The sequence below is a fragment of the Lathamus discolor genome, chromosome 3 (assembly GCF_037157495.1).
Source record: "Lathamus discolor isolate bLatDis1 chromosome 3, bLatDis1.hap1, whole genome shotgun sequence".
NCBI lineage: Eukaryota > Metazoa > Chordata > Aves > Psittaciformes > Psittacidae > Lathamus > Lathamus discolor.
Genome location: NC_088886.1, coordinates 61788837 through 61815518, shown reverse-complemented (window position 1 = coordinate 61815518; position 26682 = coordinate 61788837). Strand labels below are relative to the sequence as shown.

General features: G+C 44.3%; 1 protein-coding gene across 2 annotated transcripts; it reads left to right on the top strand.

Annotated features, from left to right (window-relative positions):
• Positions 1 to 1886: 1886 nt before the first annotated feature.
• On the top strand, positions 1887 to 24734 carry LMO4 (LIM domain only 4). Of its 2 annotated transcripts, XM_065675571.1 has the most exons (8): positions 1887 to 2085; positions 3040 to 3234; positions 5260 to 5389; positions 8583 to 8709; positions 12290 to 12528; positions 19281 to 19377; positions 19732 to 19887; positions 23986 to 24734. In XM_065675571.1, exons 5-8 carry the CDS (start codon positions 12293 to 12295, stop codon positions 23992 to 23994), a joined length of 498 nt encoding a protein of 165 aa, XP_065531643.1. In that variant the 5' UTR covers positions 1887 to 2085; positions 3040 to 3234; positions 5260 to 5389; positions 8583 to 8709; positions 12290 to 12292; the 3' UTR covers positions 23995 to 24734. The 2 variants fall into 2 exon arrangements, with proteins under 2 accessions (XP_065531643.1, XP_065531644.1); XM_065675572.1 differs by lacking the exons at positions 1887 to 2085; positions 3040 to 3234; positions 5260 to 5389; positions 8583 to 8709 and adding an exon at positions 9513 to 10105.
• The last annotated feature ends 1948 nt before the right edge of the window (positions 24735 to 26682 follow it).

Genomic DNA, 26682 nt, shown 5'->3' with positions numbered 1-26682 from the left:
AGAGACTACCATTCAAAGTCATTCTACAGTTCTCTGTTCTAATACTTGAGACAAATTAATTATTCCTTAGTGAAAAGTGTATAATTCCTATTCTTCATTTTTGGGGTGGGGAGTGGGGAATAATAATAGGAAGTTTATATCTGAGTCGAAAGCTGTCTGTGCTAAAGGGAAATAAGAAAAAATGTTTGTTCCAAGAAGAGTAAAAGCAATTATTCTAATAGTAATTCTAGGGATATTAATGTCTTTTTAAAGTAGGTTGCTTTCAAATAAACACCAAAGTTGAAGGGATAGGAAAGGCTGGTTTATTTATTAATCATTCCAAATGTGCATTTTTCTAACTGAACAAGTGCATGAGCAACTTTGCTGGCACATACTAAATTTACTTGAACAGCAACTTGTAAATGTCTAAAAACTTCTGTAACCAGAGACTAATTTGTTTAACGTGTTGAAAATGTTATGTGGATGTGAGGAACTATATATTACACTTCAAAGCAAAATGCTCCAGAGATTACACCATCTTAAAGATTGCATATTGGGAAGGCAATACATTAAACATACAGGACTTTTAATTCTCTTCTATTTTGAATACTTGTCAATCTGCGTGACTCATGCTTAGGACTGTAAACTGTCATTTAAGGTGTGATGTCCACGTTCAGGCCTTGACCATGATTTGCAAGGGGCTGGCTTTTCTCTTTCATCTCTATTAATTAATGCTGTCTCAGTTTGCCCAGCGTACACTTCTGTTGACATCACCTTTTCCATATACTTTAAAGAGTCCCCAGAGAGATCTACTGCAGAACAAAAACTGGACAGAGAATACATTTGGAAACCATTTTATTTCTCAATTACCAACCAAAACGTATGGAAAAGATTTACACTCTATCTGATTTACACAATAATTATACTTTGAAAGCTTAGAAATAAATGGCTTGATCCTTGAAATCATTAGTTACTATACCAAATGTAATTGGTGTAAACTAATGAGTTTACTGGATGGCTGACCCTTAATTACTGATTATAGTTAAACTCTAGCCAATCAAAAATGAGTTTACTTCTAAAAGTACAGTATAGTATTAACAAGCATTACATTTCCATGTAAGCAGCTCTATGATTAGTTGCGGCACTCAACTCAAGCCTGTTCAGGGCTATCAAAAGGAGCTTTTTAATAATAGTGCACTAAGCAACCATCACTCCCTTACCTCAGCCTCTATCAGACAAACAGAAAGAAACCACATAATTAATCATCTCATGCAATAGAAATAAAGCATCTGGGCCGGATCCAGGCGGCATATACATAGCTGCCTTAGTCAAAAGAGCTGCAAGAGGCTGCGGATTCACTTTGAGACAGGATAACTGACATGGGGAATTCTGGCCCTCCCTGGGAGCAATATGCAGTATGGAAGTTAAGTATTGATTGATTGTGTGAGGTCCTGTGTGATATGGAGAAGCCTACTGACAAAATAGGTTTCTTAATTCCTTGAATCCAGGAGGATTCCTTGAGTAGATCCAGTATGTGCTGACAGAACAACTGCTTTCCATACTGGTAGTCCCAAAAATTCCAAAGTTGTGAGTTCTCACTCTTAGATCAAATGAGGAATTATTTTTTAAAAATAAAATGCTGGATGTGAAGAAACTAGTTTTATTTTTTCCTGGTTGATCTTCAAGAATTAATGTTTTTACCTCACCAGGAAGACTCAAAATTCCTATAAGAAAAAGCTGAAAGCAGATTAGCATGAAACTGTGATTCCCGAGTTAGAACTTTAAATAGATACTCCAAATATTTTGATAAAATCATAGGACTTTACAGTACTTACAGTCACATCCTTGCAGGTACTTAGGTAAGTGACTCCAGTGTTTTAAAAATGTGGAAATTCTCCATCTTCTAGGACTTCCCTCTGAATCCTAAGCTCTGGATAGGAGCCTGATGCTGGAAGGCACAAGTGTTAGAGGATCAAGTCTGATATACTGCTGTTACGGCGATCTAGTTTGAAGATGATGTATTTGCTGGAGCTCTGTAGCCTGCTTGTTCTTCAGATGACTTGATGGACCTCACAGCTGCCAGGACTCATTCTGCTGGGATCACAGGTCTCTCCCATTTCTGCTTTTCTCTATGATGTTCTCTCTGGTGCTCGCATTTCATAAAGAGCAAGGCTCAGCAGAGGACCAGCCTTATCTGACAGCTCTTTGGCACAAGTGCTGTAACACTTGCCCATTTATTAGTATAAAAATTTTCTTAAAACTCAGAAAGTGAAGAATGAATTAGTTCTTAGAATGTCTGCACATGGGTTAAAGTGAACTTTATGCATTTACCAAACTCCTGTTTGTGAGATGTGCCTGGGGCTGAGAAAAGGTTAAAGTTGTTTACTGCCTTCAAGCTCTGGTCTTAGAAGTTAATTCAGGGCTGCGTTGTGAGCAGCTACAAGACTAAGTCCTTGGAACAATGAATTGCTGGTTTGATGTCAAGGTCCTTGGGCCTTAGTAATAAAATTAGTTTCTAAAGGAAATCGTAGCAGAGACTTTATGGTCATATAAAGTCATTATGCTGGTTTACAATATAACTTTAAAGATGCTTTGGAATGATCGGGGTTTGTGAAGAGGGATCCTATTTTTTATTATTTCTGGGATGTCCTTAAGCTGTCATAGCTACACCACCACCACTTGGAATAGCTGCTCCATAGTGCAAAAGAAAAGACCTCTATTGAGGCCTAAGTCAGGCAACTTGGACATACCTGTCCAGAGAAAGCTTGTTGAAGTGAATGGATCCCATGCGCTTCCTGACAATTGGCTCCAGTATTGTAGGAGCTGCATACATGGGGTATGCAAGATGTTTTACTGCAATTCCACAGGAGCAGATAGAGGGCCTGGGAAGTTTTACAAGCTCTGCTATTCACAGTCCTCTGTTGGAGGGTTCAGGGCTGAGCAAGTTTCAAAGTCATGTAAAAGCAAGAAGGCATATTTTCCAAAACTTCAGGATCCTGTGAACTCCAAGGAAACACTAAACTAGCAAAAATTTTTCCTCTCTCCCCCCCTGCACAGCAGTGCTGGTAAGAACAATGCTGCCATTTCTGCGCTGCTAACACTGAGGCAACACCCTCAACGCAGAAGAAGGAAGACAAGGAGCCATTGATTCAGGAGGAGGGGAACATGCTATGGACAGGCTGACCCTCCTCAGCATGCCATCCCTGTGGCACAGAGGAAAGGGGGGCTTCTGGATGGACGGGCAGAACAAGCACGGTAGGGCCTCGCTTTCCTCCTCTTCTCTGAACTATGCCTAACTTCTTCTGTGAAAGAAAGCATCAAGCCCCATCTTGTTCATAGAAATACAACATATTTTAAAGCTGTACTTAATGGATAAACTGTTTTCTGATTGGATGAGCTGCACAATAAATCTCTTCCTGAGCCAAGTGCAATGCAGCTTATTCAGTTACAGTGAAATGAGCCACTGTCACTTTGCTGCACTTGCATACATCAGGCAAAATGCTTCCATCTTCATCAGTCTTTTAGTGAAATAGAAATAAAGCAATTGTAACAGAATGGTGTCACTGGATCTGTGGCACCTGCTTTAAAAATAAATCTCTTAGCTTTGTCTTCACTATTACTTTCAATAAATGTCCTAGCATTGCCACAGCATTTATCTAGCAGCAGGAAACCATTATCCTATGACAACAATCTATTCCATTAACATTAGCTCTTAATTGTAAGATTGTTTATAAGACAGCAAAAGCTACTGAATCATAGTAGAATGATAAAAAGAGTTATGATCATGGAGTATAGTAGTTGCCCCAGTTCTGAAAAACAGCTTAAAAAAAATAGAGGGCTATATTTTTATATGAAAAATAATGTAATATTCTTACCCAAGAAAATCTTTTTAAATAATGGATTACATCAGCAAAGTAACTATTAAGGAGTTAAAAACTGTGACTAAGAAACTCTTGCTTTGATAAATGGTATGACTAAAAAACTGAATAGAAAGCTTAGAAACTCTTCCTGAAAGCAAGACTGTGCCGAGTCAAACAGAGAAATCATAATAACAGAAGCACATTTGTCTGGCAGGGGGAACAGAAGGAATGTTGTAGAATTGAGATAGGAAGAACCTCACTGCAGAACAGGAGAACTGTCACTCTGATTGTCGTTATTGTTTCATGTCCAGTTAAGCGAACTTAGAGTGACAGTTGTGTCACAACTGCTGGCATCTATGTAAATTTCAAATCAAATAGTATTGAGGCATTTCTGCCAGACACAAGTCACCAGCCTGCTCTTCCTCTTTAGTTTTGTAACCCTCCATTTTCCCATATGTGCTGGTAGCCCTTAAATGTAAAAGATGACTTCAACAGGAGATCCCTGTGATGTGTGTGTTTCAGTTCTCAGCCCATACCTTACTTTCTCTCAGCTCTTTGAAAAAATGGCTAATGTCAAATCACCATAAGAAACAGTCACCACAAACATCTAGCTGTATTAGCTAAAACTGTGCCTTCCCATTGATTGTCCCTTCCCATGGCAGGGGGTGGGAACTAGATGAACTTAAGGTCCTTTCCAACCCAAACCATTCTATGATTCTATGATTCTGTGATGCATCACACAACGAAATCCTCTGAAACTCTAGGCTGTGGACTTCCCCTGAAAGACCTACAGAGAAAATGGCTTGAACAAATGTTCCTCTATTGGTTTACTATAGCCCAAGTCAGGTATCACAAGGGTCTTCTCTGTGGATAGGTGCAAAATGAGTGGAAAAGATCAGTCACGGACCTTTCTATAAGTTACAGCATCATTCAAAGTTTATGGAAACTTCACAGTGATATCAGATGTATTCCTCCACGGCAGTGAGTTACAGTAAATAACTCATTTCCTGGATACACTCATAGCAGGCAGATACTCTAATGACATAGGATTTGCTACTGGACATACATCTTTCAAAATAGTTTCAATGCAATTTTAAAGGTATTATGCATGGACAACACCATCAAAAATGTTAAATATGGTGTTTATTCACTCGGGCATAATACTCATTTCTTCTGCATATTTAAACTTACTCAGCTAAATAATTAAATAATACAGGTTAGAATTAAGGTCTCACTTTTTATTGTGACACATGATTCCAGCAGGTTGCTTTTACTAAATTCTGCATAGGTCTGTTTGCAGAAATCATACCCAAGCGCAAAACTTCCTTTGACAAAGGAAATATTTAAAAAATGGCTACAAAAAATAAAGAGCCAGCTCTGAGTAGAAAACATTTAATGTTTCCATGATTTCTTTTCCCAGAGGGAAGAGAAGACACATTTACTTTCTCTGCTGAAATTCTCTGAAGTGAATTCTGACTGAAAAGAAGTGGCGGTGCTGTAACATTCAGAAGCATAAATGATGGTGTTACAAACGTGTACCTCTGCATTAGGTAAGAGCACTTTGGTCAGTTGAATTAGTAGGATATTAGATCCAGCTGATCTTTTTTGTTCTGTAAATTTAAAGTACCTCAGTGGCTACCTTCTAGCTATAATTTGTGCCTTCAAACAGCACCAAATTGTGCTCTAATCTGACTGTTTATTATAGTGACTAGTGAACAGAAGCAACACATTAATGCAGCTTCTATGAAAGTAGCTGTAAAGAGAACATTTTTTACTTTAAAGGGTAAGTTCTACATGAGTTTATATTTTTAAGTATTTGTCAAAGGGTTTTTTTTTTCCTTGTTAGAGATGGTGACATCTGAATCATAATACTACATGTTGATATTTGTGACAAAAGATCACTCTACAGATATGTCATCACAAAAATCAATTGTCAGTATATATTTAAGAATGTCAAAATCATCTTAACTGAAAAGTGCCGTGGTTTATTAGACTGTGGAGTGTAAGGCCCTCTTTCAAAATTCATTCAGCATTTCCAATTGGAAGATTTTTTATGTAGTGAACTTATTATATATGCAGATTCTAGTGGCCTCTATAGACTTTTAATTTAAAGCATAAATTACATATCACTTCAAACTCTGATGTCTTTGACTTCAGTCACAAAACTCACATCCAGGACTTTCTGCTACTGATGGCATGTGGTAATACATCAGTTCTCCCAACAGGAATGAGCACAGGACAAATTAGTGCACGTAATTTTAGCCATATGAGGTCATTACAAATATAGCCTTAGCTCTTCCTAAAGTGGACTTCATTGTTAATATAAATATATATCTATAATTACTGACATTTATATTATTTGGCTCCTGTCCTAAGTTATGGATACAGTGATGATAAAAGGGCCTTGCAAGCCCTTACTAAGCGAACCATGCTTATTAATTACTTTCCATGGTTCTGGGTTCCTGTAAATAAAGTTACTCATGTATTTATAAGCGAAGTCAAAATCTATACGCATATTTCTAAAAGTGAATTATCTTGCTCTTTGGGGCAACCAATACAGCCTACTGCTTGGAAAAGAACACTTGAGAGTAAAGCCATCCAGGGTTCCTCCCTGCGTCTGCCAGGATGCGTACTCTCCCATATCACTGGATATCTGACTTAAATACTTAATCCAGTCGGGTTTTTAATTTGTGTGAGGCCCTAAAGCAGAAACTCCTATGCGAGTAAAAGGAAGTGTTACTTAAAAGTAGCAAATGGCTGTTGATTTTTCGTCACTGTTTCTGAAGAGACTGGGGTCAGAGGGTTAGTTTTAAGAGTCTAATTGTTTTTTCAAAAGGTGCAGCCTGCAAGACATGAGGACTAACAAAGTGCAGCATGGAAGATCTAAAGACAAATCAGCAGCCCCAACATTTCTCTCTAATGAGAAAAGGAAAAGACAGTCCCATAGGCATGCAGTATTTAGGGAAAGAACCATGACTCCTTTCATGAATGGAGAGACTGATGAATTCTGGACTACCTGCTATCTCAGGGGCACGTCTAGGTTTAAGAGTGATTTGGCTCACAGGCTGTAACATTTTCCAGGCATTCAGATTGCAACTACTAAGCCAGCAATTTTATGCTTTCCTTTCCCTGACTCCAACAGTACCACGATATAAGCAGCCAGATTTTCTTCTGCATTGTGTTTTTTATCCATTCAGCCAAAATTAACAGTCTTCGAGGATAACGTATGCCAAGTGAATTTAAATCTTGCGGACTCAAATCGACCTAAAGTTGATGGATACATTCATGCCTACTGCTGAAATCTACCAATTACACAGAACTATGTTAACTTACCATAGAAACATCTCATCTAATAGCACAGATGATGTTGAACTAACTAATTACATTATGGCACATAGACAATGAAAAACATAACGAAGATGACAGCACAGCAACAGCAGATGCTGCACAAAAGAAAAATCAGAAAAATATTGCTCTGCAAAATGCTCTCAGTTACAGTTTCCTCTGTTAAAATTAATGACAAAAATTAGTGCATAGTGATTTCAGAAAAAGATATGAACATCATAATTGCATTTTGAAGATGTCATTAAGCTATTTAAAACTCTGCTCCCTGACAAGGTAGTTCCCGTTTTTTGTATCACTATCAGCTTTAAGACTAGTACACATTTTAGTGCCTATGGCAGAGTTTCTTGGTAGAATATCTTTTCCAGTGAGGTGAGGCCCTGATGGCTCTTCCAGAGCCTGAATTTGGTAGCTTCCAGCCATTACAGGCTTAGATAATTAGACAACTTAGATTTTATTTTAGCTTGGCATTTGCTCTATTCTTGTGCTCTTAGCTGTCAGAGAGCTAGAATAACAGTGACTGCTGATTATCTGTAGCATGCCTTGTTACTTTATACATTTTAAATTATACCAGATCCTAAATAACAAATCTAAAACTGCTGAGCATGTTTAAATGTAATATGTACATGAAGATTACATCCAGATGATATATTTCATAGACCTATGCTAAAAAAAATCATTCTTTTTAACCACAACACCAGTCCTCTCCCCCCTTTCCTGGTGGAAGCCTTCCATGAGCTTTATGCACAGACTCTGAACATATCCCAGAAAGAGAGAAATAGATTTTTTTTACCCCCTGCATTTAAATCTTATCTGTGGTGATATTTGGATTTCAGCATTTTATTTGCTATATAATTAGAAAAAAAAACCTACCTGCTCTATCCCGCGTTTTTCCAGGTACGTTTTTCTTAGCTAGGCATGTTTTCCCTAAGCTTTAAGTGCTTCCTGGGCACACCGCGGTCCAACCAAGGCAGGGATGCAGCCATGGAGGAGGCCCACAGGTGGCGATGTGGCTCAGGTACACCTGGGCTGTGCTTCCCCAGGCGGATTTACCACTCGGCCTGGCACAGGGGCAGTCACTGCACTTTTGTACCCGCGCACGCAGCTGTACACGCGGACTGCCGGCTGCAGCTCCTTTCCCTCTGGGAGTACATCGCTCCTGCGTTAGCCACCCGCAGGAACGGCTTTAGAACACTTCAACAGCAGAGAGACGGACACACGCAAGCTCGTGATTCAGTTCCACTGCCATCACATTGACCACAGCAATTAACCGTACCCCCCAGCCCACACCCCAGGGCCTGGCCTGTCCTCTCCCACTGTTCTCGCTGCACTGGCTGTACCCTACGGCAGCAGCCTGCAATCGGGAACCCCGTATCCTGGAGTTTTTCTGTTCTTTCACAGATCCTGAAGGTGTGGAATGGATCGGACGTCCTAGCAGTGGTCTGCACGGTGAAGCACAGCTGCCCCGCGTCAGACAGCACCAGGCAGGAACCCATCGCGGCAGCTGGGCAGGGCCCCATGCTGGCAGGTGCAACTGCTTAGGGGATAACAGCCATTAATTGTGGCACATTTGGAAACACTTGTGTTGTTTCAAGGGTCTTTTTTAACTCTTTGGTACTGTAGTTTTGCCTCAAACAAGCGCAGTTAATACGTGGGGTTGCTTTTTCCCAATTTTAAGTGCTCCTACTGGGTGTGACTTCTGGTTTGCTATCATCCCTGGGCTTCTTCCCCAGAAATGCAGTTGTTTCCTTAAGCACCAAGCCGTGCTGCTAACTGCCGGCCAACTGCGGCCGTTTAACCCTTCTAAACCGCTGCAGGGGCTGTGGACAGCAGGCAGTGCCTGGACAGGCATGCCTGGCCACCGCTCCCAGGCGCTTTCCGCCTCCATAGCGGGGGGGGGGGGGGCGGCCTCCCCCCGGAAAGCGCCGGCCGCGGGTGCCAGCCCGCCCCGGGGGCGGCGGTGGGGCTCCGGCGGCAGGCCGAGGCCGCAGGCCCCGAGGGGGCGCCAGGACGGTTTCGAGAAGCGGGCCGCACCTCTCCTCAGCGCCCGTCGGCGCTTTGACGGGCAGCGGCGGCCGCGTCCGGTCGGGCCCGGGGTAGCCCCTCTCCGCCAAGTTCCTCAACTGGTGGCCGAGAGCGGAGCGGGGCGGGCGGCGCCCCTCAGCGCCCGGGCGGGCACCGCTGCCCACCTGGCTCCGCCTCCCCTCCATTGCCCTCCTCCTCGCTCCCTCCCGTGCTCGGCTCGGTTTTCCCTCCCCTTTCGCTCATTCCTTTGTGTTCCCGGGGATTGGCAGGTTTTATTATTCCGCCTGAACAAGCCGCGGGCGGATTGGCTGCGGCGGGCTGACGGCGGGGCCGAGCTGGGGTGTAGTTGGGGTTCGGCTCTGTCAGTAACACATGTGTGAGGCGGCGGGGAGCGCACCGCGCGGCGCGCACACACACGCCCGCACTCACAGAGGGGCCTCCTCCCGCGTCCCGCCAGCGCCGCCGCAGGATCCGCGCCCGGCCCCGCCGGCTCTCGCCCTTTCCTCAGGCGCGGCGGCGGGCCCGGGAGCCGCCGCAGCCCGGCCGAGGGGGCGGCGGTTGAGGGGGGAGCGGTACAAAGTGAAGCCACATTGCCAAACTTGCTCGGCGATTGCAGCAGCGAGCGGCGGCGGCGCCCTGCGTGTGCGGCTGGGCGGCTGAGCGCTGCGGCTCCGCTCCCGGGCACCGCGAGCTGCAGGACGGACCCGGGCGGACGCCTCTCATAGAAATAGCCGCATTTTTCCAGCCCGGGCTGCCCCTTACCGGGCGGGGGGCTGCGTCCAGCGCTCCCGCGAGCCAGAGGGAGGCCGAGCGCTGTGTTTGTTTCTTTGCAAGGAGACCTTCTCAGGCACCCCGAGCGGCGTTGCTCCACGGCCTTTTGCAATATAGAGGGGAAGCAGGTAAGAAGTGGCTGTCGTTACCCCTTGTTTTCCAGCGTACGTGAGCGCGGTCCCATGCCCGCGCTGCCCGCAGTCGCGGAGGGGCGCGGAGCGGAGCGGGGGGAGCCGCGGGCCACGGGCATTGTCGCGGTCCCCGCGTACAAAGCCTGGCGGCGGCTGCCGCTCGGAAAGGCTTTTCCTTCCCCCCCCCGGTTCGAGCCGCCGCCTGGAAGGGCTCTGCTGTCGCGGCCGTGAATGGAAGGGACGGGGAGGCGGAAGGTTGGAGCACCCGCTACCCCCGTAGTAAACACTGTGCCGAAACAGTGGCAGAAAAGATCAAAGTGAGCTCTCTGTTTCTCTCCTCTCCAATTCCCTTCCTGCCCCCCACACGGTCTTTTGTTTCAATCCAAGAGAAATCCGGTGAATCACCTAATTAAAACCAAGACATGAATTAAGCATCCATTTTTGTACTACAAATTGCCAGCTCTCCGCTTGTCCCTCCCTTGGTCTCCATTAAAAAAACGCCAGAGACGCTGTTAAAAGGGGGGGGTGGTGGTGGTGGTGGAGGTTATTTTGCCTCTAGCTTCCAGCTCTGCTTTCTATTTCACTGACTCCTATCCCAGGACCTAAATTGCTTGGCTGTGTAATTACTAGAGTAAGCCTATTTAAGTTAAAAGCTTTTTCCCCCCCACCTCTAAATGAAACTTGATGAGGGCCCGTCCTTAGTTATCAAGGGAGTCACTTTCTGGTCAGTCCTCTTGATTCATCTTTTTAGATTTAATCAGCATTAAGGTATTGCTTGTCCTTAAGAGCTTTAGCTTAATGGGGTTACTGGACGGTTTTCTCAGTGTAACGGTTCCCATTTTATATTTATATACGTTTGCCTTCGACAAAGACGGGCTAAGGTGGTGGCACGGAGCCTTTCTCTTTCTTTTAAGAAATCCGAAGTGATTTAAAGCGTAGGGAAACGGTTTAAAGACTCGGAGCAGGAAATGCAGATTCATTTAGGCGGTAGCTGGAAACTAACAAAAGGCAATTCCTTGAACAAATGCATCAGAAATCAATTTACATAAAGGTATATGATGCGTTCGGATAAATGCAATGCTAATGGCTTTTAGAGTGGTTTTCTTTCCAAAGTCTCGGGGTTTTTGTTACAGCTTAATTGGTGCAGTTCTTCTGGTTTATTGTGCGGTCACTGGACATACCTCCAGGTACTCTTTCTGAGGAAATGTGTGTTTGAAATCGGCCCCAGCTTCTCCTCCTCCTGTCGCCGAGTTGGGCCGGTGGCAGGAAAAGTTCCTGCTCGCTGCTCTGGAGGTATCGCTGTGAAGGTCCTTAGCAGAGAGCCAGATGCCTCGGCATGAGCACGTACAGCTTACAGAGGACAAAGACAAAACACGCTGCTTAATTGGCAGTAAATAACTTGATCTTTTTATAGCATAAGTGACTGGAGGAACACCGGGAGTTTATTGGGCTCTGGATTGAAGGCAACAAATTAATCGGTTTAGAGTAAGCTTTATGAATTGATTCCCATATTATCTCCGGGTTGTCCTGCTCGCATGGAGCGTTCATCAGAAAGTGAAAAACGCCCGTGGTCGCAGTTTGGGCTGCCGGGGTGGCTCCAGCGGAGCGCTTCGGTTCTGCTGCTCTCCCGAGGCCAGGCAGCTTTTCCCTCCCCCCCCCCCTTTTTTTTTATTTATATATTATTTTGGGGGGGGGGGGAGTAACAGAGCTTCAGCATTTAAACTGCTGATCGAGGGCAGATTAGCGAGACAAAAGTTGAGTGTGTTTGCGTAGGAAGTTAACAGGCGTCCTGAAGTTCAATGATCCATTATTCGGGCCGGTGTCCTTAGTCTGGAGTGTTTTCTCGGCGTGCTTTTATGTCTCCAGAATAAACCCGAAACGTAACGACCTCCCCCCTTCCCCAGCACGCCGCGGAGAGGCCGGCGGGTCCCGAGCCCCTCGTTGGTGCCCGGGGCCTGCCGCGTCTCTCACAGACTGAAAAACCAGTTTCACAACTCCCTCTTTCACTCTTCACACACCGCGTTTCCCATAAGCAAAACAAACGCCGGGGCTGTTCCCGACTTGTGCCGCAGCTGCACCAGCCCCGAGCGGGGGGCTCTGCCCCCTGCGCCCGCCGCTCCCCGCGGGCTGCGGGCCCTCTCCGCGCACTCCTGGCCCTGACCCGCCCGTGTCTCTCCGCAGGCCATGGTGAACCCCGGCGGCAGCTCGCAGCCGCCCCCGGTGACGGCGGGCTCCCTCTCGTGGAAGAGGTGCGCCGGCTGCGGGGGGAAGATCGCCGACCGCTTCCTGCTCTACGCCATGGACAGCTACTGGCACAGCCGCTGCCTCAAGTGCTCCTGCTGCCAGGCCCAGCTGGGGGACATCGGCACCTCTTGCTACACCAAGAGCGGCATGATCCTCTGCAGAAACGACTACATCAGGTGAGGCGGCGGCCGGGCAGCGTTTTCCCCCTTCATCCCTGCCCTTTTTTACCCCTCCCTTTCTTCTCCCCTCTTCTTCCCCTTAGTGCCTGGCGGTGGGCACCCGCGGGACAGAGGGGTGGGCTGCTGCAGGATCCCTGCTTCATTAGGAGCAGGGAGACGTGCGGGTGCGGATGTCAGCGCCTAGCCCAGGGCACAGTTGCGACTGCCAAGTGGAGGGAAGAGTTGGGGGGCGGAACGACGACTGTAACTTTAAAGTGGTTTGTCAGCACAAAACAAGTCCTAACTAAAAATAAACAGCAATCAGAGAGGCTAAATTAATCTGCTTTGTTGTAGTGCTGAAGGAGAAGCGTGCATATCTGAACGGTAAATGTTAAAATCGTAGGGCTTAAATAAGGCTGTGGCAGAGGTGCTAAATAATGAAATGCCTGCCTTTAGTATCTGATTAATTATGATATTTACATAAGCACCTTTAAACTCCTTTGAGTGGAAACAGAATGACTCATTCTCTGTTCTCCTTCTGAAAGAGCTGATTAACCGTCAGTCGGAGGGCCACCGATTCTACTTATAGCCAAAAGCAGTGGCACAGTGTTTGTCTTCACGTTGATACAGGGGAGTGTGGAACCGACATTTTTCCTTAACTTCCAGTATAGAGAATGCAGGGGATGGGAGCAGAGGGATGTGCTACTGCTCTTTATTTCTTGTCTCTCTCGTTTTTCAGGCCGTTTGCTTTAAATGCCACTGATTTGGGTAGGGGGAACTAAGCCTGATTAATCTCACATCTGTTGGGGTACAGTAGGATTACGCAGAGTATCCCTTCCAACAAGTTCCCAATATAATTAATAGGAAGAATTCATGAGGTCAGGTGCCCATGCGATCTTTTCAGGTGAACTCAAGCTACTTAAACTCATTAATTTAAAAGGAGGCATTTTGAAGGATTACACATTTAATTTGAGTAAATGGTTTGATAGACTGATGCACATGAATGCTTCAAGGAGGTGTTCTATTTCAACATTCAGTAATTAAAAAAGTACCCAAACCAACAAAAAAGCCCCATACCTTCCCGGCACAACACAAATGCTCGGTTAAAACAAACTGTGTTTTGTTTAAATGCTTCTGGCTCCTCATTTACAGTAAATGTCAAGAGTTAACCCAAGTTTTTCCTTCTCCCCGATGGCCAAAAAGTTGCACTTTTTGCCTTCCTTTCTAAAAGAGAAAATCAGCCACCAAATGTTACAAGTTTGCTCATGTTGTGAAACTTGACTTCTGTTGGGAGAGATGGGGACTGTGCTGAAGGTGTGCAAAAGTATGGCAACCTCCTTCCTCTAAAGGGATGGAGTTTAGGCTGAGTTACTCTGGCAGTGCAGCGCCTGTCCTGATACGTGGCTGTGTCAGTCAAGCAGAGGAGACAGCCCGCAGTGTCTTTGAGGAATGGGGGCTGCGGCTTTGATAGTTTTGGGCATGTTTTCAAAGAGAAATGCTAAAAACTCAGACATGGGGGGGGGGGGGTGTGTTAATGGTGCTTTTTGGTCATCGTCCTAAGCAACAAGCCTAGGCCTGGCAGAGCTGTAATTAAGTAGAGCAGAACGGTGTTAGGGAAAGAGTCGCGTTTGAAGTGGAAAAATTGACACTACTGTTCAGATGCACTGAATAGTACGGATTCATCACTCGACCAACACCATCAAACAAACCCCCATGTCTGATTACTACTAATTAAAAAGAGAAGATGCATCCACTGTGTCCCAGAGGCAAGTTCAGGCAGGCTTATCGCAGTCCTCTGGTTTTGTGTTGCCAAGAATTAATACTCGTTTATTTTAATGTAGGCGATTATGAATAGGATGTTTTATCAGATGAGGGGCTTGAATTGATCTCCTTGTTCTATCGCCTGACTTCTCTTTAGATCTGTGTAATTTGACTTGCAAAAATAACTCTGACAGATGCTTGCTGAAACTTGAACTGGACACCATACACTCAAGGTGGGGTAGCGTGGCCTGGCCTGCCGGGGCTGAGCTAACTTGGAGCCTTTTCCTGCTGAAAATGGACTTCGCGGGCTTCCACGTGGGTTGCGCTGCAGGAGCGAGGCCCTCGCTCTCCCTTTCCTTGCTGGAAAGGGCCTCATTTGGTTGTGGAGGCGATGGCACCCGTTTGGCAGCGGGTCCCTCTGGTTCCCCTCTGCCATCCTCCCCGCTCTTGCTCCTCTGTGGGGCTTGTTCGATGGCATATTCTCCCCCCCCACCCCAATGCAGGAGCCACGGGCACAGTTCTTAATGGGAGGTGTGGGCACACCGCAAAATGGGGACGGGGATTGATCGGCCCGACGGGTGCCAGTTGAAAGGGACCCGACTCCTTCGGGCCAGGACTATGGGGCCGTTTATTAACGAGCTTTTTACCCCGTCTGAGGCTGGCTGTGGGGTTTTGTTGTTCGAACAACACAGCTCCCCCCCCCCCCCCCCCAAAAAAGAGACAGAAATAAAGGACAGGCTCCAGCCGTGGAGCTGCTGCAGCGGCTTTCACTGGAAGCCAAGGTTCCTGGGAACAGAGAAGGAGGCGAAAATCCCGGTCCCTTCCCCTCCCGCCCTCCCGAGGGCGAGCAGCGCGCTCGCAGGGAGGGGAGCAGAGCGGAGCCCTCCCAACCTTAGGATGCCAGATAAAGCAGCAGCGTGGCAGCGAATCCGCACAATTAAAAGCTTTAATTAGTGTCTCCTCCATTTTCTCTTAGTTCTGATAGGTTTTATCTAATGAGATCTGGTCCCTGGCTTAGATCTGCTCGCAATGACGTGTCCGAAATGAATGAGAGCCGCGTCGCAAACAAAACATTTAATTAACAAAATTGGCCTCTAAGAGCGAGCAGGGAGTGGTGGGGAAGGGGGGCCGGGGGGGGCTGCCCGGGCGCGTCTTAAAGGGGCAGCACCCGGTCCCTCGGCGGGTGCGCGGGGCCCGGCCGCGGGGCACCCCCAGTCCCGCAGCGCGCGGAGGGGCCGGCAGGCAGCGGGTTCATTTCCCTGGTAATCAGCGGCAAGCTGCTATATTCAGGGAATGCTGTCCCTTTAATTGAACAGGCTAGGTAATTAAATGGCACTTTTCCAATAGGACGTGCTAGGTAAATCTAATAGTTGGTTATTTAATATCACTTTGAAGTCTGCCCACTCAAGCACAATGACAGCACAGGAGCATGTGAACTATTAGCTAGGAGAGAAAAAAAACCACCAGGATCTCAAAAATTAATTAAATCGCATGCAATTTAGGGGGAACGTTTATCTTGATTTGTCATAACAGAATTAATTCAAGGCCTCCAATTCACTTGGGGGCAGATCTGTTACTCTGAATTAACCAAGCGTAATTTGGATGTTTTTTTTTCCCTTTCCTTCCCCTTCTCTAATGCAGCACTTGCCATTATGCACAGCCCCCCTTTTAAGTATCAATAGCTTCTGGTGCTTTTAAGGTGCTTGGGCTCTAGTTATTCTGAAGTACCTTTAATGGACTTGGCTCCAGGCGTAATTTCTGTGTTGCCTTTCTTTGTTACATTTAATACAGCCGGTGCAGAATGTAGATTAAATATAGGGAATGTACAGACACACCAATTGCTTCTGGATCAGTAGGTCTGGATGTGCATTTCTCTTTGCGAGGGCTCGGATAGACGTTTGTGGGCACAAATGCGCACCGTGTTGTGCAGGAGTCGCAGCGCTTCAGTCTGTCTCCGCAGTTTTGGAAGGAACTGGAACCTTGTTAAGTTTAAGTTGCTGGAGATGTGTTTCTGCTGGTACTGAATTCTGAGCAGCAAGACGGGAAACGGGGCTGGAAGGGTTTCCTGCTGTTTCGTTCCCACTCCTCTCAAAGTTCTCAAACCCAAACCCAATCCACCCCAAAACCCAGGAGTGTTTTTGTGCTGAGGGTGTGGGGAATGCCGTGCTGGAACCACACAGCAGTTGATTTAAGGTGGCTCAGTAAAATGCTGCTAAGTGCAGAAGAGCTGCCTTGTCTGCATAGGGAACCTCTTGATGTTTGTGATTGATTGCATTGCCCAAATGTTGAAATATTAATGACCTTCTTGGACTGAGGACCCAAAGAGGAAACTGAAACCAATTCTGTCATCACAATTAAAGAGTCCCCTGGCTTTAATTAGCCTGACCTGGGGTATCTCTACCCATTGCTGCAGTTAAAGAGAAAAGAGCCCATTAAAGTCCAGTCCGAGACCGATAGCTACTTAATTGAGCACCTAAAGCCTCAAGCCTTTTAAATCAAATACTGTCCTGGACAGTCCCCCTGGTTAGATAATTAGCTCTCCAGCCTCGCAGAAACCATGTGAAACAACTTTTTCAGTAAGGAATAGTTACTGTGGAAGACTTCCTTTACCGGGAAGGAGGAATAACCTTGTATTTAAAAGAGAAAACCTTTTTCCTGTTAATGGTATCACAGACCAAAACCATTCATAACAGGAGAGAAGGAAAATAAGCTCCATTTTCCTGGTAAATAATACAAAGCAGTGGAAAAGTGTCCTGACTTTGCAACTGATTTTTAGGAATTTTAGTAGGAGATTCAGCTGACGTGACTTCCCAGAACTGTTCAGAAACGTGCTTGGGGAAAAACCTAAGATGTGTGGAAAGCCCCTGGATTAGTTTGACTGCATTTATTAGAACTCACAGACATTCAAGGTGTACGACCACTTCCAGCCAGAGAGAGCTGAGCTGTGTAACAAATGCATGCTTAATGAAGACAAGTAGTGCGGTGAGATCAGTATTCCGAAGGCTGTGTTGGGTGGTGTACGAGGGCTTAAGAGAGGCTGCTTGCCAGGTTTGGGTTCTCTCGGACCAGTTGTTTGTTTCCTTGCAGTGGGTGGGTTACTCTTGTGTTTGGGTAACACCTTACCCTGCGTGTTTGGGGTCTTGGCTCTAGAAAAGCCACCGTGCCTCGCTGCCTCCGCTCACAGTGCTCCCCGTGCGCCCTGTGCCAACTTCAGTTCCAGGAACAATGGAGGCAGGAGAACGCGTTATGGTAAAGCTCTGGAAGTCACCTCAGTACTCCTGTCATGTAACTACTCCCAACTGGCCCTGGTCTGGAAGATGCCCTCATACTGGGCCCTTGGTTTCCAGCCACTTTAGTCCCTTTGGCTGGAGGTCCTGGCAGTGCTTTAGTTCGGCTTTTCCTTTGTAGCCACCGTGATTCTGCAAGAACGTGTCAATGTGTCGTGGATCTCAGACTAATTAGTTTTGAAATGGAGTTTTGATTGAACTCTTCAAATCGATGCTGCTGCAAAATTTGTTTCTCAGCTTCCTATTAAAAGCCATCTTAAGGGGCAGTTTTACTACTCTCTCTGTCGTTCAGTCGATACATTTAATAACAACTTACAGGCTATTTTCAATAAAGTGGCGACAGCAAATTAGTAGTTTGAACATGACAAGCCTCCTCTGCAAGCTCGGATCCTGAAAATTCAAAGCAATTATTTTTATAGAGAGGCCCTCCGCAGTCATTCAGATTGCGGGCATTCTGTTGTAATGTGTGTCCTGGGTTGACACAACCAGAATTTTATGACTTTATTTGGACAGGAAGGAGATGCAAATATTAATATTTATTATGACACCAATACGCTAATTTGTAAATCCTATTACCGTGTTTTACATGGTGCAGAAAGGCGGGCCCGTGACCCTGCCAGCTTGTTCCCTTCCCTTCCTTACTGGGGGATGACTGTGGTAGTCTTAATAAATATTTGTGTGTATTACAGATGCGCGCAAGAGCAAATAAAGGGCTTCTAATTCCAGCGGCCGCAGCCTGTAGAGGTGGAACTCGATAATGGTTATTGTATTCTAGTTGGAATCGATGCGTTGTGCCTTTAAATGGACTGAAGAATTATGTATATATTTTTCTTCACCACTCTTGTGCCTCTTTCCCCCTTCCCCCACTGCGTGTGCCCCCCCCCCCCCCCCCCCCCAATGGCAGATGTTGTGGTCTCATTTGATTGCATAGGAAAACTGCAGTGATACAGCAAACACCCAGAGAGATATGATGACAAATGGGTCCAGATCCCGGTAAATTACTTTCTGCTCAAATCGAAATTTCATTCAGTTTGTTGCTAGCAGAGATGAAGTAATCTAAATTGTGGACTCAGGAGCAGATAGAGGGAAGTTGGAGCAAGCATTTCATTATCAAGAGAGAGAGAAGGTTAGGATGAAAGAGATGAGCAGAGGCAAATCTAAAGTGTTGACACCATGATTGAAAAGGTTAACCCATACACATTATATATCAACCTGGATAGCAGAGAGTTTCTAATGGAAACTCTGCACTGATGGAGGTTTACTGGAGTTTCAATACACTGAGCATGATGTCTTCTTAGATATACAATCAAATCCTCTTAACCCTTTTGATGACTCATATCTCAAGATATGATTAAAGTACAAAAGAGTTCTTCATATAATTTCAAGGACACAATGCATTTAAACTCGAGTCATGAATTGTATCGTTTATTTTTTATGATGAACCCAGTAATCTGATCAAATGTGTGTAGTACAGAATTGTCTGTGTTTCCAGAGGTGTAAGTCAATATTTCTGATTAAATCCCCTGCAACCACATCCGAGGTGGGGTGAAGCTCCCAGTTGTTACACAAGAACACACTTTTTCATATTACGACATGTAAGCAAGTTGGAAGGCGGGGGTCAGAAGTCTGAAATAGTTGTGTAATAAACCATTGCAGTGATGCGCAAAAACGCTCGGAGCCTCCTGTGTATTAAATTATTCATGATCATCACCTCTCTTTCAGGTTATTTGGAAATAGTGGTGCTTGCAGTGCCTGTGGACAGTCCATTCCTGCTAGTGAGCTGGTCATGAGGGCACAGGGCAACGTGTATCATCTGAAGGTGAGGGGCTTTTTCGGTGTGTTTTTACTCAGCGGCTGATTAGTGCTGCCCTGCTTCCTGAGTATGGAATCTGCATCTGCTTGGGAATGAAATGCAAAGCAGTAACTGGAAATATGAGTATATATTATAAAGCTTCCCTTAACGTGTAGCTTTGTTCCCTTGTAATCGGTAAAACTGTACTTGAGTTATGTACTGCACAGTCCCAACAGGTAAGACGAATGCCATATTTGGAGCTACTCGAAAGCAAGCAGCTCCGTATCTCAACTCACTCGCGGTCTCTGAAGTGTAATTTTCAAACCTGCAGCGTACTTAATTTGTGCTGTGGTCTCACTCGCTGTCTCTTCCCCTCCTCAGTGTTTTACATGCTCTACCTGCCGGAATCGCCTGGTCCCCGGAGATCGGTTTCACTACATCAATGGCAGTTTATTTTGTGAACATGATAGACCTACAGCTCTCATCAATGGCCATTTGAATTCACTTCAGAGTAATCCACTACTGCCAGACCAGAAGGTGAATACCCAACAATTACTAATAAGCTTTATTAGAGCTAAATGAAGATCAATTTCTTTTAATTCTAATAGTGGATGTTCCCCACCCCTGCAAGGAGACCTTTAAGTAACCAAACTTACTTATCTTAAGGAATGTAGGTGTGGGGCTTGGGCAGAAAGCACTAACCTTTTAATTAAATATGACACATGGGGGGAAGGGAGTCAGTTTATTTTGGTTTGGGCATGTGCATCTGTACAGCTGTTGAACTCCTGATGTCCAGAGCAAAGTGGAGAGCATCCATTAATACAAACTCTTAACAAAGAGAAGTATTTTATTCCATAACCTTGAAATTAAGGGCTACAAGAGAGCAGGCTTCTGTGGGAGGAAAATTAGAGCCTTTAATGTGGAAGTAAATGTCTTGTGAAGAGAAGGTTCCTGAACTGAACCAGTGTATTTCACTTCACTGTTCAAGGGTTTAGCTGAGGGAGCATCCTGGGGTACTTTTTCAGGAGTATTTTCTTGTCTGTTTTGTATGTTCTAACTCTGATTTAAAAACCAAAGTGCGCTTTTCTTGTCGCTCCATAACACTAATAGCTCAACTAGAGATTGTGTATCTCAGTGGTTGATAGCTCCTGCTTTCTAGCTAAATGAGTAAATAATGACTGTACAAATCATGGAGAGGAGAAGAAAAAAAATCCCTGATCAACAGTTGTCCTGTAACTCTGAAACTAGATAGTTTTAGATCTATTTTAATCTCCTTAATAAGTCCTAAAGCTATGCAAGTTGAGTGCATTTTGATAACTGCTGCGCCTAATTTGTAACAATTACTGTCAACCTTGAGTTAAGAGACTGTTCATTCCACCCTGGTCCAGAAAAGAGTGAATGTATGACTCTTGCACATAATTTTATTCACATCGTATTTCATACTGATTATGTATTGATGACATTGATTCATTTACTCTTTACAGCGCCACTTGCATGGATATTAAATCTTATTGACCACAGATGAATTTTAATTTCAGATTGGTGATAGATTTTTCCATCAGCTCTGATAGTGTATTTGACTTTTTCATCATTAACCCAGGCAATCACACAGCACTGAGTTATTGCAATGAAACAAAAACTGCACACTTCAGTTGGTAATTCTTTATAGATTTACAATAGGAACTTCATTAATGTCTGTACGGAGCACGAAAAATAACATTTATCTGCAAATAGGAATTTGGGAGATTAAAAAAATCTGGGACAAATGCTGGGCTGCTCAGTCTGCGGCGTACAGAGTATTTCTTAGTGCTTTTAGTTTGTGGAGAAACAGGTCCAAGGAAACGCAAACTCGTTGGTAACGTCCGCGGTTTTGTTGTTGTTGTGTTGCTCCATTTCAGTGCCGGTGTTTGCTTTCGTTTTTTTTCTCTGTGCATAAATTTACTGATTAATTTTAAGTATTCTTTCAAGTCTTACCCAGGGAATGTAATTACAGCAAAATAAAACGTGGGCCTTTTCTATTTACTTAATTTGTCAATGGAGGTGATGAGAGAGTTGAGTACAAAAGTCCTGTATCATTAGGCAGAACAAAGATAATTAAGATTGGAGGAGAATGTGCAGCATCTTCTCAAGGAAGTACAAATACAGTTAAAGATTCATAGATTTATACTGTTGTGAATTTTAATGAAACAAATCTGTGATGCAGCCTCGCAAGCAGTGAATCTGGTAAATGAATATTTATAGTTATCCCGTTCCAAAATAGAGGTAAAACCATTCATCTTTATACGCAGCAGTAAAAGGTTTACCATGCCGAGAGTGGTTTATCCACTTGTCCTCTACGAATGTAAAGTTTAATGTAACTTCAAATAGGTGTCTAAATTGTCATTTAGTTTTATCAGTTTCTTACTATGCCTTCGCAAAACATAAAAATGATTTAGTTGCAATAAAAGCAGTAGACATGATGAGGAACATAGAACATGGGAGAGAGAAGTAAAATTGGACTGGGTTTGCAGAGCTCACAGCTGCAGACACCTGACCGATAGAAGCTAAATGAAGAGAAAATAGTGAGAACAAGTTTTTATTGGGTAATGGCATTGCTACAGCCAGTGCAGCGGCACATGGCCAGGTACTGGGGAGAAGGTTGGGGGGAGAGGTTATAGTTTGGGGTTCTTTGTATTATGATCTCTCTAGAAAATGGTGTAAATTCTGCCAGTTCTCAAAGGGGAGTTGCAGAGCACCTGAACCCCAGAAAACTGAAATACAGGTGAGGAGACAGGTTGGTAATTCATAGATATTCCTGGGTTTTGGAGTTTTGGAAGCTGCAGGGACAGGTGCCAAGAGTTGTGTGTTGGGGGGGGGGTGTGTGTGTGTGCGCGCACGTGCGCGCTTTTTAACAGTGTGAAGTTGCGTACATCCGAGGTGTTTTCCAGAAAGCTGTGTTTCAGGGGTACTGAAATGATTCCGCTATGACAGTGTTGGCTGTAACAGATACCTCTTATTAAACATTAAAGCTAAATCAGTCTCCAGGTTATTCTACCACTGGAGATTACAGACACAGCAGAACATGCACAGGGGAGTTTATCAAATTCAAGAGAGACTCCTATCATTAACCCCCATTTCTGTTGCATAGGCAGAGGTGACAGTTGCATCTATACAGTTTGCAGATGAATCCTGTGGGTGACTGGTGCAGGCAGAAGGGGTTTTGTGCCCCAATTTTGGTGTCTGTTGCTGCCTTTTGCCTCCCTGGGGCCATTTGCAGACATCAGGTGTAACTCCCCATCGCTTGCTGTGCCTTGTGAGAGCAGTCTGTGTTCTCTGACCTCAGTCCTGCCTACCTGCAGAGCGCAGACTCGCCGTGCGTGATGCCCTGCGCGCTGTTCCACGTGAAGGGACTTTCTGCTGTACTGGTAGTGTTCCTGTAGTAGTTCTTGTTTGCAGCAGTGTTACCACCTCCTCCGAGTGTAAATTTTCCCCCGGTTGGCAGTGTTCGTAGCGAACGCTTGTCTGCAGCTTCTGTCCTGTTAAATAAAGGATGAGTTAGGTTACGTCTCTCAGAGAAGATCTTAAAAATCTTCTGGTTTACATATCACTCAACAATTCCCTTGTAGTTACATAATTGGTGTTGTCTGTGTCCATAGTAGAGGATATTTGATGCTCATTTATTAAATATGCTTGCTGGCTGCTCCCTAATCTTTGTTCTGGACAGACAAATTACCTTTCTCACACTGAGCTTCAGCTCTGGGGAATTAAACCTCCAAGCCTCTACTACTTTAATTAGCTTGAAAGTGGGGGGTTGCAGTTACTAATAGACCTCAGGCTTTTAGTAACTTAGAGAAAGGGTGAAAAAAGAACTTCCTGGGAAGCGCAAAATGTCATTTAAACCCCATAAAAATCTAATATATATTATTTCATTTTGGTAATTGCAAACAGATTGTATTTGAAGACTGTGGATGATCATTTCTATTTTATCCATGAAAGTTTAGATTTTTATTGAGTTAGACACTTTTAATTATCACAATTCATTAACACCAGTGCGAAAGCACATGTTTGACTTCATGTATTAAAATGTTTATGTAACATTAACTAACGCACCAGATGAGGAGTTTTAAAGGGGTGGGGGGGAGGAATCCTGAAGTCTCTATATTTAGCTGTTGTGCAATGCAGCACATGAACCAAAGTTGCCTTGGGAGGATATTGGCTGCACTTCTTATTTGCTTTACACACTATTTCTTCCAATTATAAGATCATGTTACGATCTTCTTCAAAGGCATGGTGTAATGTTTCTTCCCGTTTAAGAGGGGCCCAGAAAACCCACCTTATTCACTGCACGATTCGTTACCAGACAGTGCACTTCTTGTTTACTGGTGTCATCTCTCTCTCTTTCCTCTTTGTTCTTTTCTTCTCTCTCCCCTCCCGTGTGCTCTCCTCGGTAGTGAAACTGCGGAAAGAAAACGTTGGCTCTTTGCTATTTGGAGACGGTGGCAGTATCAGTGGATAGTGTAGAAAGCCTTAATCGAGTCACAGTTGGAAAGTAATCTAATAAAAAAGAGATTAGTGCATAAGGAAAAGCAGTCGTGTTGTAGTTTCCTATCTCCAATTTAGTGTTCTAGCTAAGATACCCGTTTTTATTTCTTACAGGTCTGCTAAAAGGTCAGAGTAATGCAGAATGCGTGCCTTCATCTCAGAATTTGTTCATCACAGATGGATCCCATGTCTCCAAGTAGACAAGTCACCTTTGTAGCTAGCATCAATGCCAGCTCCATACCATTGCACCTTCTTTATTCTTGATTGCCCTTCCCACATTTATTGGTGTATTAAAATGACTGAATATGAACATTAAGGACTCCATGAACCTGGGCTAATGGGAGACTGTAGAGAAAATGAAAAAAGATCCACCGGCGGACATCTTGGGGGGGTGGTTGGGGACGATGACTAATGAAGCTAATTACAAGAAGCATTGAAATCTGCTTTCTACCCTCATTAACAATTAGCAGGGCACTGGCCAGTTTGTACCCTGTGTTTTACCTTAACAACATTCTATTTGCTCTTTGTATATTTAAGTGTTGTAAGGAAATGTGTTGCAATCAAACTGAACATGAGATAAAAGATGTGGCTTTTGTGATATTCTATCACAAACACTTTTATTGTATCTCTGTAAAATACAATGTATGTATGCATGTAAGTGTTTTTGTCCTAATGTTGCTACTTCCCATGGCAAAAAAAAAAACCAAGAAAAGTTAAAAAAAAGTCAGGCTCATAGCAGCTACTGTGTAGAGATTTTCACCTACTTCTAATTTGCTGAATGAAGAAAAATCTTTTATTTGTGATATTTTCAGAGACATTTGCTCTAGTATGGTGTATTTAAATAATAAAAAAGTAAAACAACACTGAATCGAGTGATGGGTTTCAGACACTTCGGCTTGTAGCTACGTTCAGAACGGTACTCTGAAACTCGATCTTATGCAGTCATTACCTGAATTGTTGATTACCTTTCAAAGTAGTTTCTTGGTTTGGAGGGGGTTCTTATGCCAGTAAAAAGTCTGTTAAACCATGTTCCTTTTCGCAAGGCTACAGAGCACTGTTTCAAAATGATATGTATTTTGCATTTTAGTCCTTAATTCTGTACAATGCAATCCATACCACAGTGAAGGATGGGACACATGCAGGTAGCAGCATCACCTGTGTTAAGGGCGTGCATGTGTCTGTGAGCACACAAGCACGAGAGTTTGTGTACATACCTTAAGGGGTCAAAGAGGAACAGAATAAAAACCAACCCAGGGCCAGTACCTCATGCTGAGCACCAGAATTGAGTATTCATGGAATACAACAGCTGTTCTGATCTGAGCAATATGAAGTTGTGTGTGCTGGGTAGGAGTCTAACTTCTTAACACCAATAATCTTAAGGGAAGAAAACCACATTTCCTGGGCTGTTTCTGAGCACTTACTGATCTCAAATATGATCTGTTCTCTGTAAGCAAACAAAACCTGCTCCCCCAGAGCAACCCAGCCTCCCCTAAGCTTTGAAAAGTGAGTTTTTCCCATCGGCTGCTCAGTGCAGAGTAATTCTGAGGAAAAATTATTCCAAGTTCTGAAGTTTGTGGCAAGAACAGCAGCAGGGATCTACGGCAAGAACAGTAACGGATATATGGCAAAAACAGTAACAGGGGCCTATGGCGAGAACAGTAGCAGGGATCTATTACAGTAGCAGGGATCTATGATAGGAAACCGCACGCACCCGGAACATGCCTCTGCTGCAATTAATAACAATATTAACAACTACTCTGCTTTTACAGGAGAATAATACATGTGAAATACACCATGATTAAGGTTTCCTTGTTAATTCTGTTCCTGAGGTGGTGCTCACTGCTAAGCGCGCTCGGTTACGGAGCGAGCCTGACTTTTCCATGGTGTGACGCCACAGCATGAAAAGCTGATGTATAGATTTGTCTGTCTAAACAACCAAGAGCAGATTTCTCCCTTTATTTCCAGGTTCTATTTCTTGACCTCCAGCACATTGGGGGCTGCTGAATTGCTTCTTTTAACACTTCAGTACTTGAGGAAAAGTAGGACTGGTGCAGAGAAGAGAAAATGTCATAATCCAGAGGATCAGGTGGTACAGACAAAACCACCTGCATAACAGCAATAAACTGACTGAACTCAGCATGGTCTTTTCATTAACTGCACTTACCTATTTTTTAACTTAAGTTTCTGAGCTTTTCGATCTGGTGTTGAAGTCTTTAAGGAGAGGCCTGCAAATTGTGCTGCTCTGAAAAGACACCTGAAGGCATGTGAATATCAGATTCAAGTGTTGGTGAGACTGTAGACATCTTTCTGCACACTTTCAGTGTAAGCACTCAAGGTACGGTGTTTAACGTGCAGATTTTTGGTTGTCCAATATAACCTCAAAGTGCTAAGGAGATAGCTAATAGCTGTCAGTAAGTAATGTAGTATCGCATTTAGTGCTGGTGAGGTTGAAGTTCATTAACGGCTTTAAATAAACTATTATATGACTCGTTTGTAAAGCACAGCTACCTATTTAATAGCTTACTTTAAAAGCATTTCTTCAGTTGCAGACCTATAAGATTACAAATGTCACTCATGTTAGCATAATCCACATGCGAGTGATGAAGCCTTTGCTTTGATGTGCTAAATTGGAGGAGGACTAATGGAGCTATGAATATACAATAGAACATATTTAAGTAGTATTCTTGCTTTAGGTAAAACACTTCCTTGAAACCAGAGGTATTTCAGACAATAAACCAGGCTCAAATGGGGATGGGAGGTGTGGGTGGAAGGCTGCTGGCACCACTTAGGTTTGTCCTTCTGTGAAAAATC